General features: G+C 45.2%; 1 protein-coding gene across 1 annotated transcript in view; it reads left to right on the top strand.

Moving 5' to 3' along the window:
* The window catches only part of LOC124718782 (plectin-like), a 239,827-nt gene extending 218,504 nt beyond the window's left edge, over window positions 1-21,323 (top strand). Inside the window, exons 18-19 of the mRNA XM_047244391.1 lie at window positions 4,232-4,360; window positions 20,972-21,323. Of these exons, the coding sequence (XP_047100347.1) occupies window positions 4,232-4,360; window positions 20,972-20,992 (150 nt within the window). The 3' untranslated portion in view covers window positions 20,993-21,323. The remainder of the gene's footprint in view (window positions 1-4,231; window positions 4,361-20,971) is intronic.
* The last annotated feature ends 356 nt before the right edge of the window (window positions 21,324-21,679 follow it).

Raw genomic sequence — 21,679 nt, 5'->3', positions numbered from 1 at the left:
TTCCTTACACCCATCATTGTTATTCAACTCCCACTGCAACCATCTAACGCGTTTTTTTTCTTTTTTTTCTCGCTGCTTCTAATGCAGAATGCAGAAAAAATTTCCTATCCCTAGCCAAAACTCTATCCCGTGTCCTATTCCTTGAATGCTGTATAAGCCATGGAATCCCCCCAATGACCTAACCCTAAAAATCCCTATTTCTAGATCCCACCACTCCTTTCTCAGTGACCTTCATCGTACAGATTCTGCCAGTCACTTTCCCTCACAAATCTGGTTCTACAAAATCGTGGCACAGGCGTCCCTGAACCACCTCCCTCCCACTACCTACACCACATCACCCAGATTGAAACTCTGGCACTTCAATGCCTAGAAGAACATTCCAAACACCACCTCTACAAGTAGTGCACCCTTCAGAATCCTATTCCAACCTCGGGGCACCACTGGCTCCGACCCCCATCCTACCCACAGGGTTCCTCCTCCTCAATCCCTCGTAGCACCCACACCCTGCCTAGCTGACCATTTTAACCTACCACATCCTCCAAAACTCCTCAACAGCACTGTACAAAATCCAGAGCACTGTTGTTAACCTCTCCACCAAAACCCGTAGCCCTACATAAGTTTCAGCCCTATCCAAAGGCCTCACATCCAGCTTTACTCCCATGTTAAACCGTGTTGGACTTGTAATAGACCTACTCTCCTTCTCTTATTCCCTACAGTGGTGACACTTCTTTGCCACTAACCAAAGCCAATCCAATCCCAACATCAAACCGAGCTGTCACAGTTCGTACCGCCATCCAATTGTGACCCTCCCACACTCCCAACCGACCGTCCCCTGGTCACTTTCCAGAAATTCCTAACTTGCCATGTGCTCACAGTCCTTCCCCGAGTCCCTCCGTAATAACGACAACTGTTCCGCGGAAGAAAGGACTACCCTACACGTCCTTAAAAAGGGATCCCGATCCTATCGTCCTCTCGGCAGGCAGGAGTTCCACCACTGTTTCGACGAACCGGAATGACTACCTGGGAGAGGGCCAGTTGTCCGACACCTCCGTCTACGAGTTCTACCGGAGTGACTCCGTCCCAGAAGTCTGACGTAACCTCCAGTCCCTGCTGAAATCCTCAGCCCCTTCCCAGACCCTCTCCCTCGGAGCCGTCTCCCTACTCACGCTGGCAACAGTCTGCAGATTCACCTTCTACGTGCTCCCCGAAATACACGTATCTGACAGTCGTGGGCACCCCTTTGTGGTACCCTCCTGTGCCAACCTTTACGCGGGCCACCTAGAGAAAACATTCGTAGCTTTCCAAAAGCCCAAACTCCTGGTCTGCATCAGGCTTATCAATGACATCTTTACGATCTGGACCCGAGGCCAGAACACCTCATCTTCATTCCTCAGCACCTCTCTCATCCTTCAGCTGGGCCTCTCCTACCCTTTGTGCCACCTTCCCAGATGTCGATCTCCTCTCCTCGGACGGCTCGGTCCACATAAGACTCGCCCGTCACCACTGACAGTTCGACAGCTTCCACCCCTTCCACACTGAAAGTCCCTCGGGTACAGCCCGGCCACCCGTGGTAGGTGCGTCTGCAGTGAAGAGAACTCCCTCGTACGGCATGCCGGAGGCCTCGCAGAGGCCTTCACGAAAAAGGCAATACCCACCGGACCTAATTCACAAACGTATTTCCCGTGCCGTATTCTCGCACAGACACGATTCTCACATCCGTCCCGAGAATTAACCACAGAGAAGTGCTCCCCTTTTCGCCCAATACCGACTCGAACTGGAACGACCAAACCACAACCTTCGTGAGAGCTCCGGTTATCTATCGTCGTGCCCTGACGTGTGGTTTATCCTACCCGAGATAATTCCACGCCCACCCGACCTCCACAATATCTCAGTCTGTACCTGTGCCACTCCCGACCCGATCCCTCGCTGCAGGGATCGTAGCACCGAGGGAGACACAGATGCGAGACCTGACCGATCTGTCGGTCCGGCATCCCCCACTCCAGTCCCTTCACGGGCTTATCCTACCCCGTAGAGTTCAGGCCACCTGTGAAAGCAGCCATTTTATACAGCACCTCTGCTGCAACCACCGCAAAGCATTTTACATCGGTATGACAACCGATGAGCCGTCAACTAGAATAAATGGCCACCAGCAAACTGTTCCCAAAAGCGAGATGGACTACCTAGTGGCGCGGCAGACGAGATTTCAATGTCTGTGCCATCTGCATCGTCTCCACCACCACCACCTGCACAGATGGGAGCTATCCTTACAGCGCATCATTTGCTCCCGTGAGCATTCTGGCCTAGACCTAAGCTAACTCTCTGACTCCTCCCCCCTCCCCCTCCAGTAGTGTGTGTGTGTGTGTGTGTGTGTGTGTGTGTGTGTGTGTGTGTATTTACTACATCTAGAAAAAGGGAAGTGCATTCCAAAAGCTAGACAAGTATTGAATCTTTTGTTTTGTACCTATTGATGACACTGGGCTTCTGCCTTCCAGTAAGTCGTCTCCTTTATTAATAAATAATTTGTAATTTATATACACTACTGGCCATTAAAGTTGCTACACCACGAAGATGACGTGCTACAGATGCGAAATTTAACCGACAGGAAGAAGATGCTGTGCTATGCAAATGATTAACTTTTCAGAGCATTCACATAAGGTTGATGCCAGTGGTGACACCTACAATGTGCTGACATGAGGAAAGTTTCCAACCGCTTTCTCATGCACAAACAGCAGTTGACCGGCGCAGCCTGGTGAAACGTTGTTGTGATGCCTCGTGTAAGGAGGAGAAATGCGTACCGTCACATTTCCGACTTTGATAAAGTTTGGATTGTAGCCTATCACGATTGCGGTTTATCGTATCGCGGCACTGCTGCTGGCGTCGGTCGAGATCCGATGACTGTCAGCAGAATATGGAATCGGTGGTTTCAGGAGGGTAATACGGAACACCGTGCTGGATCCCGACGGGCTCATATCACTAGCAGTCGAGATGACAGGCATCTTATCCACATGGCTGTAACGGATCGTGCAGCCACGTCTCGATCCCCGAGTCAACAGATGGGGACGTTTGCAAGACGACAACCGTCTGCAAGAACAGTTCGATGACATTTGCAGCAGCGTGGACTATCAGCTCGGAGACCGTAGCTGCGGTTACCCTTGACGCTGAATAACATACAGCAGCGCCTGCGATGGTGTACTCGACGACGAACCTGGGTGCACGAATGGCAAAACGTCATTTTTTCGGACGAATCCAGGTTCTGTTTACAGCATCGTGATGGTCGCACCCGTGTTTGGCGACATTGCAGTGAACGCACATTGGAAGCGTATATTTGTCATTGCCATACTGGCGTATCACCCGGCGTGACGGTATGGGGTGCCATCGGTTACACGTCTCGATCACCTCGTGTTCACATTGATGGCACCTTGAACAGTGAATGTTACATTTCAGATGTGTTACGACCCGTGGCTCTACTCTTCATTTGATCCCTGCGAAACCCTTCATTTCATGTTGCAGCTCCTGTATGAGCCTTTTGTGGATAGAGAAAATGTTCGACTGCTGCCCTGGCCAGCACATTCTCGAGATCTCTTACAGATTGAAAACGTCCGGTCAATGGTGGCAGAGCAAGTGGCTCATCACAATACGCCAGTCACTACTCTCGACGAACTGTGGTGTCCTGTAGAAGCTGCACGGGCAGCTGTACCTGTACACGCCATCCGAGCTCTGTTTGACTCGATGCCCAGGCGTATCGAGGCAGTTATTATGGCCGGAGGTGGTTGTTCTGGGCACTGATTTCTCAGGATCTGTGCACCCAAATTGTGTGAAAATGTAATCACATGTCAGTTCTAGTATAATATATTTGTCCAATGAATACCCGTGTATCATCTGCATTTCTTCTTGGTGTAGCAATTTTAATGGCCAGTAGTGTAGATAGATGTATTTTGGACACAGTATTCTTTCTGTTCACTTCTTCTTCTTCTTCTTCTTCTTCTTCTGCTGCTGCTGCTGCTGCTGCTGCTGCTGCTGCTGCTATTACTACGACTACTACTATTATTTTATTTACTTTGCTTTGAGTACACTGACCCAGAATTTAATTCCATAAGACAACAGGAAGTGAAAAGTATGCAAAATACACCAACACACTCTCATCTGGCGACCGAGAGAGTGCTTCTGTGTCTCGACGCGCACTGCGTTCGGGCAGACCTCGAGTGTACGGTGCGGTGTGGGTTGCCCGCAGGTGTGGGCGCAGAAGCGGGAGGAGCAGTGCCGGCAGGAGTGGCGCCGCCTCGAGGAGGGCTACCGCGCCTCCCTGCTGGAGCTGCAGCAGTGCGTGGACCGGGTGCTCGACCACCAGGGGGAGCGGCAGGTGAGCCGGTAGTGGACACACACCTACACGAGGTCTGTATCGAGTCCGAGTCCCTGTCCGATATAGAGTGCCGCAAATCAGGTAATGTGACAGACTTGTTGTTGCGGTCGATCACAGCTCTTGAAGTTCACTTGTTTTATAACTCGGTCTGTGTCTGTTTCCCGCCTCCGTGTCTGTGGATGAAACTGTCTTCGTAGCTCGGTGTTCTTTTTCTAAGCGATTCGGAAAAGGTGCTGTCGACTGACGCCAGACTCGTCTGTGCACTGTAGCCGAACTGTATTTAGTTCGCATTCACAAAAATGAAAAGTACTCTTCATTCTATACGACGTACAGCAACAGTGACTCTGTGTCACGAGTGAGACTCGGAGTCTAAATACGCGAAATGAATTTCAGAGATACGCCACTCCCCACAAGTTAGAAAGATGGAGGTATGAAAATGCATTTAGTGACAGAATTAATCTGCCCGGTGGCTCACTCTATTTTTTATTACATTACTATACACAGAGAGACAATATTATGAAAAGGATAGTTGTTACTCATATATACTGGAGATGCTGAGTCGTAGACAGGCACAACAAAAAGCCTGTCAGAAAGTGAGCTTTCGGTCAACGAGGCCTTTGTTGAAAATAGACCACACACACACACACACACACACACACACACACACACACACACACACACACACAAGACTGCAGTCGAGAGGTTAGGTGGTGGGCGGGGAGGATGGGGGAGGGGGGGGGGGGGAGGCCGAGGGGGTTAAGGGGAACGTAGGATATATTGCAGGCAGAGTTTCCACCTGCGCAATTCGGAAAAGCTGATGTCAGTGGGAAGGATCCGTATGGCACAAGCTGTGAAGCAGACATTGAAATGAAGGACGCCACGTTAGCAGTGCACTCGGCAACAGGGCGGTCCACTCGTTTACTGGCCGCAGTTTGTCGGTGGCCGTTCCTGCCGACAGACAGCTTGTCGATTGTCGTGTCTATGTAGAATGCTTTACAGTGGTTGCAGCTTAGCTGGTAGACGATGTGACTAGTTTCGCAGGTAGCCCTGCCTTTCGTGGGGTAGGTGATGTTTGTGACCGGACTGCAATGTGGAAGGATGTTAGGGATAGGTCTCGCATCTCATTCTTTTACAGGGACACGAGCCACGAGGCAACAGATTGGAAGCAGGGGTCGTGTAGGGACGGATGAGGATATTGTGTAGCTGCGGTGGGCAGCGGTGGAATACCACTGCGAGAGGTGTGGGAAGGATAGTCGGCAGGACATTTCTCGTGTCAGGGCACGACAAGAGGTAGTCAGAAACACGGCGGAGAATGTAGTTCAGTTGCTCTGAGGTACCGAGTCCTGAGGGGAATGCTCCTCTGTGGCCCGACAGTGGGACTTTGGGAGTTGGTGGGTGACTGGGAAGATAAGGCACGGGGTGTATGTTTTTGTAAGGTTTTGGGAGTAATTACGGTCCGTACAGGCCTCGGTCAGATGACCACAGGTGACTAGGCTGTGTGGAAGGGACTTCTCTGTACGAAATGGGTGGCAGCTGTCGAAGTGGAGGTATTGCTGGCGGTCGATAGGTTCGGTACAGACAGAGGCATCGATGTCGCCATCTTTGAGGTGGAGGTCCACACGAGGAAGGTGGCCTATTGAGTGGAGTAGGAAGCGAATGGCGAGGTGAAGCGAGTGGGGGAGAAGATGAGATGTGGAGGAATGTAGATAGGTGGTCCTCGGTCTCATTGCAGATCCCAGAGATGTCGTCAGTGAATCTGAACCGGGTGAGGAGTCTGGGATTCCTCTAGATGGCCCGTGAATAAGTTGGCATAAGATGGTGCCGTGCAGGTGCCCATAGCCGTAACCTGGATTTGTTTGTAAGTATTGCCTTCAAAAGGAAAAGTAATTGTGGGTAAGGATATAGTTGCTCACGGTGACTACGAAGGAAGTAGTCGGTTTGGAATCCGTCGGGCATTGGGAAAAGTAATGTTCAGTAGCAGTAGGGCGATTGGCATTGTGGATGTTTGTGTAAAGGAAGTGGCATCAATACTGGCGAGCAGGGTACTGTGTGTGGTAAAGTAACTGGAACTCTGGAGAGTCTGCGGAGGAAATGGTTGGCATCTTGTATATAGGAGGGTAGGTTGTGGGCAATAGGCTGAAGGAGTCGGTCTACGAGAGCAGAGATTTTCGGTGGGGACACACAATAACCAGCCACAGTGGGGCATCCTGGGTGGTTGGTGTAACATTACAAGAGTATGTCCTATATAGTCAGGTCTACTTTGCGTCACACGAGTGTAGCGGGGTTGAAACCAGTAGTGACCCGTGACGTCATATCGACTTGAGATTTTTTTTTATACGTGCCATTTATTTCTAAATTTCATTGATTATTTACAAAGTAAAGAATTTAATTATGTACAATATTTAATAGGTAATGAGTTTCAGTGAGACAGATATAAATATGTTTTGACATGACAAATCACCTAGTTGCATTATGCACGATATGCTTTCTCTTTGTAAGAACAAAAACTTCCGTGTTGCTCGAGTGTGCGATCGAGTAGCCGTCGAGTGCGGATCTGCTGTAACTTTCACGAATGGGCACAGAATTGTTAATTTACAACCCGCAGTTGATTTAAAAATTATTCTAGGGAACCACGGCCCGACTTTGGTGCAAACAGATTGCACACGAATTCTCAAATATCGGCGCAAAGTTTAAGATACGCGGCTGAATATCGGGTGTTATCGTCGTGTGAGTGATTCGGTAACATTAGCCGCAGTTTACGGACGTTAGCTTGATAATTACTATCAAAGCCTTACATGAGTGGCATAGTAATCGTCTCGATGATTAAAGCAAGCGAGAAGCGATTTACTGTCGGGATACGACAAATATTAATCATTGCATAAAACTTCCTGGCAGATTAAAACTGTGTACCGGACGGAGACTAGAACTCGGGACCTTTGCCTTTCGCGGGCAAGTGCTCTGCCAACTGAGCTACCCAAGCGTGACTCACGACCTGTCCTCACAGCTTTACTTCTGCCAGTACCTCGCCTCCTACCTTCCAGACTTTACAGAAGCTCTCCTGCAGACCATGCAGAACTAGCACTCCTGAAAGACAGGAGACATCTGGCTGCAACGTCTCACTTCACACGGACCGACTGAATAAGTACTTTCCATTGAAATGCGAGACTTGCAGGTATTAGTCGAATAGTGAATCAGAACTCGCTATAGTATTCTTTTGTGTGTGTCGTAACAACGTCAGTAGCGGCAGTGTGTTGGGAGATTTAATTTGTGAAAATGCATACTCGAAGAAAAAGAGAGTCTTATAAGAGTGTGAAAAATATGGACACAGGGAGTAGTGATGAGGAAACAGAAGCTGGGCCTCAGGGAGAGGCATTCCAGGAATTAAGTGTGGGACAGACATTGCATGCGCTAAGGGTGGAGAGCCATGAAATGTCACATGCGAAAGAGATAGAATCTCAAACACCAGGTTGGGGTGAAAGTGATGTGCACGATACTGAAACAGATACGGAGACAGGTGCCACAGCCGTGGCCCGAGTGAGGTAGAGATTTCCACTAGTGTGATAACGGACAGGGACGCCGACACATTGGATTTGTTTGTGGTATTAAACACAAACGTGGATTCACTGAACACAGATATGAGTTGATTGGGGGGGGGGGGGGGGGGAGGAGGGGAAATGCGTTCACTGAACACAGATATGAGTTCATTGAAAACAGACGTGTGTTCACTGAACACAGACATAGGTTCATTGAAAATGGAAATGGGTTCCCTAAATGACAAAATTTGAGAAATTACAACTCTACTGGGAAGAACAATTAAATGTTAAGTTTGAAGAATTTGAAACAAAAGTATCTAAGGATATAAATGATTTAAATTCTGAAATTAAAGGAAAAATAAATGAAGTAGACAGTAAATGTAATATTAATTCACAAGGGCATACCGATTCATCAAACAGTCAGTAGTTGCGAAAGAAGTTGTCTGAAAACCAGGGTGCAGATTGAAGATCTGTCCGCAAAATGGCAGATTTGGATACTTGTAAGGGCATCGATAAGTATTTAAAAGAACAAACTCCAAAATTGGAGGAAGATCTTAACGAATGGATTGAGGTTAAGAACAAGGAGGGTGAGAAGAAATTTAATAACGCTCTCGAAGTGAAACGATCCGAACTTATCGAAAGGAAACAGTCGGAACATGACGAACTTGTCAAATTGATTATTGATGAATTTCAGGCAATTAAAGAAAGGATAACTGATAAACTGCTGAAGGGCCAAAGGGACACGAATTTTAAAATGTCTGATTTAAGTTGGATGTCATCACGAAATGTTTTGTCTGACAATAATCCTTCAATGGACAAATTGAAAAACAGTCGACACTGTAGTGAGAGTAAATGTAACTACGGTACCACAGTAGCTGATAAATCTTACAAACGTTACGAGAATGAATGTGATCCGTTTGTACAGAAGGGGTATTTATCATCTCTAAAAGTTGAAACTAGCATATTTAAAAGCAGGCAATTTCTGACATTTTCGTCAGAGGAGGACATCATCCATCCCGTAATTTTCATAAATAACTTAAAGCATTTTTTTCCACATAGTTGGTCGGAACAAGATAAGCTTCAGTTCATCGTATACAAAACTACAGATGAAGCAGCACTGGGGGCTGAAGAAGCAAGCGAGAACTGTAGTACTTTGAGCAGCTTTTTCTGTCAAAATACTGGTCTAAGAACAAACAGGAACTGTTGCGTAAGGAAGTGTACCAACCTGAATATTATAACAGTAAGCAAAGTTCACTGCAGCAGTATTTCGAAAAATACATTAAAAAAAAACGAAATACTGGAGCGAGCCCATTTCACAGCGTGAAGTAATACGCATTCTAAAGGGAAGATTGCCAATTCATATTCGAGAAAAACTGATAAATGTACCTTACTGTGATGTGGAACAGTTTTTGTCTGCAGCTGATTCTATTGATCTGATTATGGAAGATACCAGAATTTGGAATAATAATCAACGGTCTATTACACAGCGTACTGATGCAGGTATTAACAGTCTTGGTGGTGGTTGTAATGACGATAACAGAGATAGGAATGCTAAACCTACACTAACAGAAGGAAAGCAAATGACACACTATGACTATCATAAAACTAACAATGAAAGAGATCAATATAAATGCAATGCTTATTATACTAATAAAACTTATGGGAATAATGGTAATCGCATAAATTATGTCAAGATGGGACATTCTAATCGAAAACGCAGACATGATAGATTTCCGGAAGAAGACCCTGATAGGATACAACCGTGGGTAGAATATCTGCGAGGTACTGCCCCAGCATCACAACTGTTGTGACTGATACCACTGAGTGACAAACCAATACTGAACTCTGAACACAATATTCATATAGTGGAGGTTCATGAACCACTGATGAAGACATCCACCAAAAGGTTTAACCAAAAACGGTCTCCAAAAGCCTTCCTAGGATGACCGGGGGTGGAAAGGAAGGCAGGCATCATTTTTCCGTAGATGTATTGAGATATAATAATGATTTGGACTTAAGGGAAGAGTTGAATGAAGAAGTGCCGAATAGTTCCAATAAATGTGGACGAATCTTAAAAGCTGTCATGCGAGCCATAGTAAATGGTATCGATATTGATATCTTTATCGACACAGGCACAAACATTAGCGTAATGACGCAGATCAGCAGAGGAGGGAGAGTATTAACGTTTTCTGTTACTGGATGCACTGTATCCGGCTCATTTGATGCGAAAGCACAGAGAATCTCAAAACAGGTACGAGTCGACATTATAATGCGGGGGGGGCTACTATAGATAGTACCTTCCTGATTGTTTCGAAAATGGCCATACCCTGTGTTTAGTGTCTTGGTTTTTTGAGTAGAGCCAGAGCAGTAATTAATTTGAAAGAAAGGACATGTACTTTGAACACTGGAAGTGAGATTATGACAGTTCCTGTGATAAAGTGGCAACTAGTCTCAGAGCAAAGTTGTATAAAGCTAATGGTTAGCTATGTCGGTGTTAAGTGGGATACAGCAAATGAAATGTATTTTATCGAATCTTCTGTAGAAGAGATAGATCGAAGCACAATACGAGACAAGATCAGAGGGAAGACTTACTATGTTTGTTAACTAATTATGCACCAGTATTTAGTAAACATCCAGGAATCATCAAACAGTTAGAGTTTAATATTCAAACCTATCCTCATGAAGCCTTTTGTTGCACTTCATATAGAGTGGGGAATAATAGAACCCTCTAATTCTGAATATTCAAGCCCCCTCTCGGCTGTCATAAAATCGAATGGTGATGTAAGACTAGTTCTTGACGCTAGGAAAATTAACAAAATTATTATTCCAGTACAAACGAGACCTGAGAATTTAGAAGAACTTATTCAGAAGTTTAATGGTGCCCATTTCTTGACATACCTGGATATGAGGAGTTCCCATTGGCAGGCAAGAATATCACCTGAATCACGGAAGTACACTGCTTCTATCTTTCTTGGGAGAAGCTATCAATTCACGGTTATGCCATTCAGCTTAAACATCAGCAGAGGAGTGTTTATTTCCACATTAGATACCATACTAGGACGAGATCTCCTCGACAAAGTTACTTTGTAAGTAGACGACCTTTTGATCGAGACTGTGACGTGGGAGAAGCATCTCGACTTGTTAGAGAAAGTATTGATGAAATTCTCAGAGTACGGAGTGACAGTGAATCTGACAAAGTCAAAATTCGCTAAGAATCAAACAAAGTTTCTCGGATACATAATTATGCCGAACGGAATTATGCCCGACCCCAAGAAGATGAATGTTATCAAAAAGTGCCTGTCTCCTCAGAGGAAAAAAGAATTAAAGTCTTTTTGGGGCTCGTATCATTCTTCCGTCAATTTCTACCTGACCAAATTATTAGCCAAGACTGTTTACTACAACTATTGCTAAAGAACGTTACTCGGAAATGGACCCAGGAATGCAGCCAAGCATTTGGTAAAATGCAGCGTGCTCTGATTAATGCACAACTTCTGCACCATCTGAATCTGGAACAAGACTTTTGTATTGCAAAGGATGTGTCAGAAACAGGCTTAGGTGCCACATTGTTTCAAGTAGATGATCCGCAAAATTACAGGATTTGCAAGCAGAACATTGTCTAAAAGCGAGAGAGCATATTGTACCACTAAATTAGAGATTTTAGCTGTCATTTGAGCACTCGAGAGGTTCAGATATTTTGTTTACTATAATCCATTTGTTCATTGTTGAATACAGACATCACTAACGTGTGATACATTCTATGAATCTGTTGCGAGTTCTCTTCAATGTTGAATTGGTTTATCCTTGATGTATCAGTGAGTATATTTATTGTGGTTTTGCTTGCAAGTCACTTTTACATTGTGCCATAATTCTCTTCCATTTTATATTAAAATCCTTTCCTATCTGCTGTTGTTTCTAAATTACTTCGGTGAATCATTCCAGTGATTCCATCTTTTTCGTGTTCACACGATGTTCGTCCTCCCATTTCGTACCTTACTCGTGATTTTTTTGCGACAATAGTCATAAAGTTATTTTAATATACCTAGTGTTCAGATTTACTCTAATTGACAATGAATTCTCCGATGTATAATAAGCAATGCATTTATATTGATCTCTTTCTTTGTTAGTTTTATGATAGTCATAGTGCAACGTTTGCTTTCCTTCTGTTAGTGTAGGTTTAGCATTCCTATCTCTGTTGTCATTACAACCACCACCATGATTATTAATACCTGCATCATGACGCTGTGTATTAGACCATTGATTATTATTCCAAATTCTGGTATCTTCCATAATCAGAACAACAGAATCAACTGCAGACAAAAACTGTTCCACATACTAATCAGGTACATTTATCAGTTTTTCGTGAATATGAATTGGCAATCTTCCGTTTAGAATGCGTATTACTTCCCGCTATGAGATGGGCTCACTCCAGTATTTCATTTTGTTGATGTATTTTTCAAAATACTGTAGCAGGGAACTTCGCCTACTGTTATAATATTCAGGATGGTACACTTCCTGTTTGCTCTTAGACCAGTATTTTGACAGTAAAATCTGCTCAAAGTACTACAGTTCTCCTTAGCTTCTTCAGCCCACAGATTAGATTAGATTAGATTTACTTTCATTCCAATTGTTCTGTAGTGAGGAGGTCCTCCAGGATGTGGAACATGTCAGAAAAACAACAATAAATGACAAATATTTACAACTAAAACAAATAAGCTAATGTACCATTCCACAGGTCCCAAGTGGAATGATCGTCATTTTTTAATGAACACTATATGAAAGAGTCATTTCACAAATACCAATGCACTGAATTTAAAATTAAAAAGTTTATTTATTTATTTATAAGGTAATAAACATGTAATACAACTACTATAATACTTATTTACAATGAACACATTACTGTACTGAAAAGGTACAGAAGTTAGATTGTACTAACACACACACACACACACACACACACACACACACACACACACACTACCAAAAGAAAGCGCTGGCAGGTCGATAGACACACAAACATACACACAAAATTCAAGCTTTCGCAACCACCGGTTGCGTCGTCAGGAAAGAGGGAAGGAGAGGGAAAGAGGAAAGGATGTGGGTTTTAAGGAAGAGGGTAAGGAGTCATTCCAATCCCGGGAGCGGAAAGACTCACCTTACGGAGAAAAAAGGACAGGTATACACTTGCGCACACACACACACACACACACACACACACACACACACACACATATCCATCCACACATATACAGACACAAGCAGACATATTTAAAGACAAAGAGTTTGGGCAGAGATGTCAGTCGAGGCAGAAGTGCAGAGGCAAAGATGTTGTTGAATGACAGGTGAGGTATGAGTGGCGGCAACTTGAAATTAGCGGAGATTGAGGCCTGGTGGATAACGGGAAGAGAGGATGTATTGAAGAGCAAGTTCCCATCTCCGGAGTTCGGATAGGTTGGTGTTAGTGGGAAGTATCCAGATAACCCGGACGGTGTAACACTGTGCCAAGATGTGCTGGCCGTGCACCAAGGCATGTTTAGCCACAGGGTGATCCTCATTACCAACAAACACTGTCTGCCTGTGTCCATTCATGCGAATGGACAGTTTGTTGCTGGTCATTCCCACATAGAATGCGTCACAGTGTAGGCAGGTCAGTTGGTAGATCACGTGGGTGCTTTCACACGTGGCTCTGCCTTTGATCGTGTACACCTTCCGGGTTACAGGACTGGAGTAGGTGGTGGTGGGAGGGTGCATGGGACAGGTTTTACACCGGGGGCGGTTACAAGGGTAGGAGCCAGAGGGTAGGGAAGGTGGTTTGGGGATTTCATAGGGATGAACTAACAGGTTACGAAGGTTAGGTGGACAGCGGAAAGACACTCTTGGCGGAGTGGGGAGGATTTCATGAAGGATGGATCTCATTTCAGGGCAGGATTTGAGGAAGTCGTATCCCTGCTGGAGAGCCACATTCAGAGTCTGGTCCAGTCCCGGAAAGTATCCTGTCACAAGTGGGGCACTTTTGTGGTTCTTCTGTGGAGGATTCTGGGTTTGAGGGGACGAGGAAGTGGCTCTGGTTATTTGCTTCTGTACCAGGTCGGGAGGGTAGTTGCGGGATGCGAAAGCTGTTTTCAGGTTGTCGGTGTAATGCTTCAGGGATTCCGGACTGGAGCAGATTCGTTTGCCACGAAGACCTAGGCTGTAGGGAAGGGACCGTTTGATGTGGAATGGGTGGCAGCTGTCGTAATGGAGGTACTGTTGCTTGTTGGTGGGTTTGATGTGGACGGACGTGTGAAGCTGGCCATTGGACAGGTGGAGGTCAACATCAAGGAAAGTGGCATGGGATTTGGAGTAGGACCAGGTGAATCTGATGGAACCAAAGAGGTTGGAGAGGAAATTCTGGAGTTGTTCTTCACTGTGAGTCCAGATCATGAAGATGTCGTCAATAAATCTGTACCAAACTTTGGGTTGGCAGGCCTGGGTAACCAAGAAGGCTTCCTCTAAGCGACCCGTGAATAGGTTGGCGTACGAGGGGGCATCCTGGTACCCATGGGTGTTCCCTTTAATTGTTGGTATGTCTGGCCTTCAAAAGTGAAGAAGTTGTGGGTCAGGATGAAGCTGGCTAAGGTAATGAGGAAAGAGGTTTTAGGTAGGGTGGCAGGTGATCGGCGTGAAAGGAAGTGCTCCATCACAGTGAGGCCCTGGACGTGCGGAATATTTGTGTATAAGGAAGTGGCATCAAATGGTTACAAGGATGGTTTCCGGGGGTAATAGATTGGGTAAGGATTCCAGGCGTTCGAGAAAGTGGTTGGTGTCTTTGATGAAGGATGGAAGACTGCATGTAATGGGTTGAAGGTGTTGATCTACGTAGGCAGAGATACGTTCTGTGGGGGCTTGGTAACCAGCTACAATGGGGCGGCCGGGATGATTGGATTTGTGAATTTATCAATTTATCAATTATCCTTTCTTTAATTGCCTGAAATTCATCAGTAAACAATTTGACAAGTTCGTCGTGTTCTGACTGTTTCCTTTCGATAAGTTCAGATCATTTCACTTCGAGAGCATTATTAAATTTCTCTCACCCTCCTTGTTCTTAACCTCAATCCATTCGTTAAGATCTTCCTCCAATTTTGGAGTTTGTTCCTTTTAAATACTTATCGATACCCTTACAAGTATCCTTTTCGAAATCTGTCATTTTGCGGACAGATCTTCAATCTGCACCCTGGTTTTCAGACAACTTCTTTCGCAACTACTGACTGTTTGATGAATCGGTATGCCCTTGTGAAATAATATTACATTTACTGTCTACTTCATTTATTTTTCCTTTAAGTTCAAATTTAAATCATTTACATCCTTAGATACTTTTGTTTCAAATCTTCAAACTTAACATTTAATTGTTCTTCCCAGTTGAGTTGTAATTTCTCAAATTTCTCATTTAGGGAACTTATTTCCATTTTCAATGAACCTATGTCTGAGTTCAGTGAACACATTTCTGTTTTCAATGAACCTACATCTGTGTTCAGTGAACACACGTCTGTTTTCAATGAACTCATATCTGTGTTCAGTGAACGCATTCTTTTTTTTTTTTTTTTTTTTTTTCCTTTTTCCAATCAACTCATATCTGTGTTCAGTGAATCCACGTTTGTGTTTAATACCACAAACAAATCCAATGTGTCGGCGTCCCTGTCCGTTATCACACTAGTGGAAATCTCTACCTCACTCGGGCCACGGCTGTGGCACCTGTCTCCGTATCTGTTTCAGTATCGTGCACATCACTTTCACCCCAACCTGGTGTTTGAGATTCTATCTCTTTCGCATGTGACATTTCATGGCTCTCCACCCTTAGCGCATGCAATGTCTGTCCCACACTTAATTCCTGGAATGTATCTCCCTGAGGCCCAGCTTCTGTTTCCTCATCACTACTCCCTGCGTCCATATTTTTCACTCTCTTATAAAACTCTCTTTTTCTTCGAGTATGCATTTTCACAAATTAAATCTCCCAACACACTGCTGCTACTGATGTTGTTACGACACACACAAAAGAATACTATAGCGAGTTCTGATTCACTAGTCGACTAATACCTGCAAGTCTCACATTTCAATGGAAAGTACTTATTCAGTCGGTCCGTGTGAAGTGAGACATTGCAGCCAGATGTCACCTGCGCTGTAATGTACTCACGCCCCACGTTGCGTGCCAAATGTGACCTTCCCTTCTCTCTTTGCTCCGTTTCTTCCACTGATCTTTCCTCTTCTTTCTTGCTCCTTCGTACCGCGGCTATATCTCGGGGTTTTTAATGCAGAAATGTAGTGAGAAGGGGCACGTGTGTGTGAGGTGGTTCACGATATCGTAGTGCTGTGAGGGAGCGTCACTCGTGCCTCTGGTTCGAGAATACTGACGACTGAAGTTCGAACATTTCTCAGAAGAAAAACAGGTATGTGCTCTCTTTTCTTTTAAGACTATAAATAGTAGCGTAGCTAGTACTATCTATCGCTCTACTAAACTGAATCAGCGCGGCACCATTGGTGGAGTTTCAACCTTGAAAGAAGTTTATTAATTCCAATTAGCTGAAATAAAAAAAAGGCTCATCTTACCTGGTGGTCACTCACAGTTAGAGTAATTAGTTTCTGATGTGTGTGTAGTGGTCATTAATACTTAAAAGATTGTTTCAATAATTCTATCACTGTTCGTTTATGAGTTGCTAAGCAACGTATCAACAAGCTGACTGTGCAATGATTAATATTTGTCGTATCCCGACAGTAAATTGCTTCTCGCTTGCTTTAAGCATCGAGACGATTACTGTGCCGCTCGTGTAAGTCTTCGATAGTTATTACCGAGCTAACATCCGTAAATTGCGGTTAATGTCACTGAATCACACACGCGACGATAACACCCGATATCCAGCTGCGTACCTTAAACACAGTGCCGATATTTGAGAATTCGCGTGCAATTTGTTTGCACCAAAGTTGGGCCGTGCTTCCCTAGAATAATTTTTAAATCACTTGTGGGTTGTAAATTAACAATTCTATGCCCATTCGTGAAAGTTACAGCAGATCCGCACTCGACAATTACTCAATCTCGCACTCGAGCAACACAGAAGTTTTTGTTCTAACAAAGAGAAAACATATCGTGCATGATGCAACGAGGTAATTTGTCATGTAAAAACATATTTATATCTGTCTCATTAAAACTCTTTACCTACTAAATGTTGTAAATAATTAAATTCTTTACTCTGTAAATTATGAATAGAATTTAGAAATGAATTACATGTATAAACAAATCTCAAGTTGACATGACATCACAAGTCATTACTGGTTTCAACTCCACTGCACTCAAGTGACGCAATGTAGATCTGACTATATAGGACACACTCGTGTAATGTTACAGTGGCCATGACGGCCAACAAGCTGCCTGTCCGTTTGAATGGCTGCTGACAAACTGTGGTCAAGGAACAACTTGACCACTCTGAGTAAGCTACCCAACACAATGTTCTTCATTTCAATGACTGCTTCACATCCTGTGTCATCTGGATCCTTCCCACCAACACCAGTTTTTCTGAATGGTGCAGTTGGTAACTCTTTCCTTCAATATACCATAACCCTCTTGGCCTTAACCTTCGTTAGTCATTGTTCTTACCCATTGATACCTTTCCCTGTTCCCACTCCAGCACCACATAGTGTGTGTGTGTGTGTGTGTGTGTGTGTGTGTGTGTGTGTGGGCGCGCGCTCGCAGCTGCACGTGCATGCGGTCGCGCACGCGCGCTGTTTGTGTTGTCTATTTTTGACAAAGGTCTTGTTGGGCGAAAGCTGACTTTCTGACAGGCTTTTTGTCGTGCCTATCTACAACAGCATCTCCACTATATAGTGAGTAGCAACTATCCTTTTCATAAAATTTATCCTCTTAAGAAGTTTTTTCTGTTGTGCATTAAATTGTACTTAATCTATGTTATTGTGACGGCAACCGTACTTGAGTTCACTTTGAATTCCGCAAACCTGTCTGTCATCTTAACAGAAACTGGTCTTCCTCTTTGCATCTCTGTAATATTTCCAAAGTAGTGGAGAATTTAATGTTCTAGTTTTGTAGTATAATTCAGCAGAAGTATTTAGTTTGCATTCATCTGTGTAATAATGATGATTTTTCCTTATGCATCTGTCGAACAAATCTTACTTTCCAAAACTGTCTTTTAATTAGCCTCGCCAATCGTCGTGGGAGCTACTCAAACGTACGGCGAGTTGACACTCGTGTCGGCTCCTCAAGTCTCGGTGCTTTCCGACTCTGTCCCGGGGCAGTTTTCGCCGAGGTTGCTCCGCCACTTCCGACTCAGTATTACTGGACTCAGCTGTCCGAACGGCCTTTTCCTGCTGTCGTCACCTTATTGCTGTCTCGTTTTATTTGACAAAAGCCTACGACACCTGGCAACACCGCATTCTCACTGCTTTGCACTAGTGGGGTCTCCCGGGCCCGCTTCTCGTTTTTACACGGAACTTTTTGTCGCTCCAAACCTTCGGAGTTCGAGTCGGTGCTTCACACCGTCCCCTCCCACCATCCCCTCGCGCCACATCCAAGGAAAGGAGTCCCGCAGTGCTCTGTACCGAGTGTCCCACTCTTTCTCGTGGCCATTAGTGGTCTCGCAGTGGTAGTCGGGTGCTCCATATTACCCTTCTTGTATGCTGAAGTTTTGTTTTCTTTCCTTTTGCTCATCTACTATTGGTGTGGCTGAAAGTCACAGTTGTGGGCCCCCACTCACAGCTTTCAGTTTTCAGCTGGCAAGACTCGCCTCACGCACTTCTGTCGTCGTCATGCTGTCCACCTGCATCCGAAACTTTACCTCGACGACCGACTACTTGACGCAGTGGAGACTTATCGCCTTTTGGGACCGAATTTTGACACACGTTTAACTCGGCTACCCCGTCTCGTCAGTTAAGCAAAAGTGCTGGCGGCAACTCACCATTCTCCGATGCCCGAGTCACACCGCCTGGGGTGCAGATTGCCCTACACTGTTGCAGCCGCACAAACACCTCGTACAGTCCTGTCTCGACTACATGAGCCCGACGTACGGCTCGGCGGCACCCTCGGCAGTGCGAGTGCTGTACGTCACTGCGGACTTCCACGCGTGACGGGAGCTTTCTGGACGAGCTTAGTGAACGGCCTGCTCGTGAAAGCTCGTATTCTTCCATTGCGGATCGGGTGACGACAACTGCTAGCAAATTGTACCCCACACGTTCGCAGCTCGCCCCGACATCCGAGTTACCGTCTCACTTTCCCTAACACGGCGTTCCGTCTCCCGCAACTGCGGCCCACGTTGGGGATTACAATTGCAGTCCGTGTCCGGTCCCTTCTCGGTGAACTCGACTCGTTCCCTCTACCACCTTTGCTCCGGGTCTACTCACGTGCACCTCCACTGTCTACACTTTGGCCACAGTTTCGTCTGGATCTTTCGCGAGGCTCAAAAGACTCATTTTCTCCCGAGGCCCTCCGCAGCCAATTTTTCTCTATTCTCGGCGAGTTCCGTGGCTCAGAAATAGTCCACGAGGATGGCTCGACAGTCGCCTCGGCTTCTCTTACGCTCGTGCCGTACGTACCGGACGGCACTCCTTGCCGGATAGTGCTGCAGTGTTTTCCCTGCGAGTCGGTAGCCGTCTCTCGCGCACTCGAGCGTATCTGCTCCTGCGCAGGTGAGTCCTCGCTCGTCTGTAGTAACTCCTTCGGCAGTCTACGAGCTCTCGACCGGTGTTTCCTCGCCGTCCTTCGGTAATGATTGTGTGGGAATCTGTTTGTGCCCTCGAAAACCGTGGATGTTCGGTGGCCTTCGTCTGGACCCCGGGACGTATCGGAATCCTCGGAAATCGACTTGCCGACAGACTGACCGAACGTGCTACCGGTAAGCTGACTCGGGAGATCGGCTCACTGGAGACTGATCTTCGATCGGTCTTGTGCCTTAAAGTTTTCAGGATCTGGAATACCGAATGGCACGACCTGAGTACGCCAAATAAATTTCGTGCTATAATGGAGACACCGAATGCGTGGAAGTCGTCCACGTTAGCCACTCGCGGGGGCTCTGTTGTCCTACACCGGCTCCACACGGGTCGTATTCGGCTGATTCACGGTCACTAGGACCTACCAGAGTATCACTGCACTCTCGATTGGCAAAAGTCCACATTCTGTCGGACCGTCCCAATCTAGCTGCTCCGAGGCAGTCTTTTAACCTTCTTGATGCACAGCCTACAGTGTTCAGGAGTGGGGTGTTATCCTGACCATCTGGCCTTCTCTCCCAGACTTTCACCATACCTCCACTTTTGTTCTTCCTCACTCCCTCCGGTGCCGTCTGTTCGACTGCCCGTTCCTCTTTTGACCGTCTGTGTTTCTCTCGCCTCGTATTTTTCGGCTGGAGATTTTAGTGTGTTGCAGAATGGCTGGCTCATCCTTTTTTATTCTTGTGATAGCCAGCCCAAGCCATCTGCTACTTTGTTTTCACACCTTCTGCCACCATTTTCCTTTTAGTTAATATTTTCACTTGTGGCACGCTTCTTTTGTTTTCTCCTTCTGTACGGTTACACAGTTTGTTTTACGCATTTTGTTCCTTCTTGAGATTTTAGGTGATAGGATACTTTTGGGGTACGGTTTTTGTCCGAGACCTGTGTGACCTCCGAAAAAGGGACTGATAACTGAGCACTTTAGTCCCTCTACTCCCCAAACTGCCCAACTGACTTCTGATGCATTCTTATTAGGGATACTGTTACATCACAACAGTTGCTGTAATTGCATCACCTCCTGCTCGTGTCAGGCGAGTCTGGAGTTTCAGCTGGTATGCACACTAGCAGATATGTGACTCAATAATGCCCGAGGGGATGAAAGTAGCTAATTTCAAATGAAATAATTGCTTATTTCAAATGAAAGACTGTCTCAGATAGGAAAAGACCTATGCTAACATCTTCAAATTTGTACAAGTTTGCCAACATTGCATGACAAATTTTCTTCAAAATGGAACTTTTCTTTACTGAAGCCCATAAGCTGTGTTCTATAAATTAGCGAAACCTTCCCGAGCGTAGAAATAAAGTCTTTTAAGATAATTCTTGTCATTTCCTGTTTCAGGCACCTCGGGATAACAGTTAATGCCGCAGATGCTCTCCCCGTTTCAACTGGGAAGGATGTTCCGCACAGAGGGAAGTGCCTCCTCTGCTGTCCATTGGAAAACGTCCCACATCGGGGATGGACCACTACAAAAAGTTGCAGAAGTCTGTCCCCTACTGTTATTTGACCTCCACAATTTAGAGTTCCTAGGAATTCGACTACGTGTGCCTTACATTCCTACTGACCGTCGACATATGTGCCTGACTGCTGTTTTAATGACATGTACACACACGAGAGTATTGTAAAACAGATATTTGTATATAAGACGACGTTTCATAAATCACTCCGTACAGGGGCTGATCTTCAGACTGTTGACAGTGAATTTGAGCTGGTCTCGATTTGATACGTATCTTTTATAAATAAATATATATCGCTATTTGAAATATAGTGCTGTTTTGATCACATGCAAAATGTGATCAAAATAGCACCATAATTTAGCTACCACACTTGGAAATTGAATTTTTTGCATTTTGTGAGTATACTGAAATCAAAATTCTGGTACAGGTTGTTATATTTATGAGAGTCGTTCAAATACAAACTGGAATATCAGAATGCAGCTTTATTGGTGTTACATAGTAATACAAATGGGGCGCCCTATTTTTGTACACAGATTACAGCAATGGATATGTTTACTGCAATATACAAGGAGCTCTCTGATCACTTCGCAGA

The sequence above is a fragment of the Schistocerca piceifrons genome, chromosome 10 (genome assembly GCF_021461385.2).
Source record: "Schistocerca piceifrons isolate TAMUIC-IGC-003096 chromosome 10, iqSchPice1.1, whole genome shotgun sequence".
Taxonomy (NCBI): domain Eukaryota; kingdom Metazoa; phylum Arthropoda; class Insecta; order Orthoptera; family Acrididae; genus Schistocerca; species Schistocerca piceifrons.
This window is presented reverse-complemented; position numbering and strand designations above follow the sequence as displayed.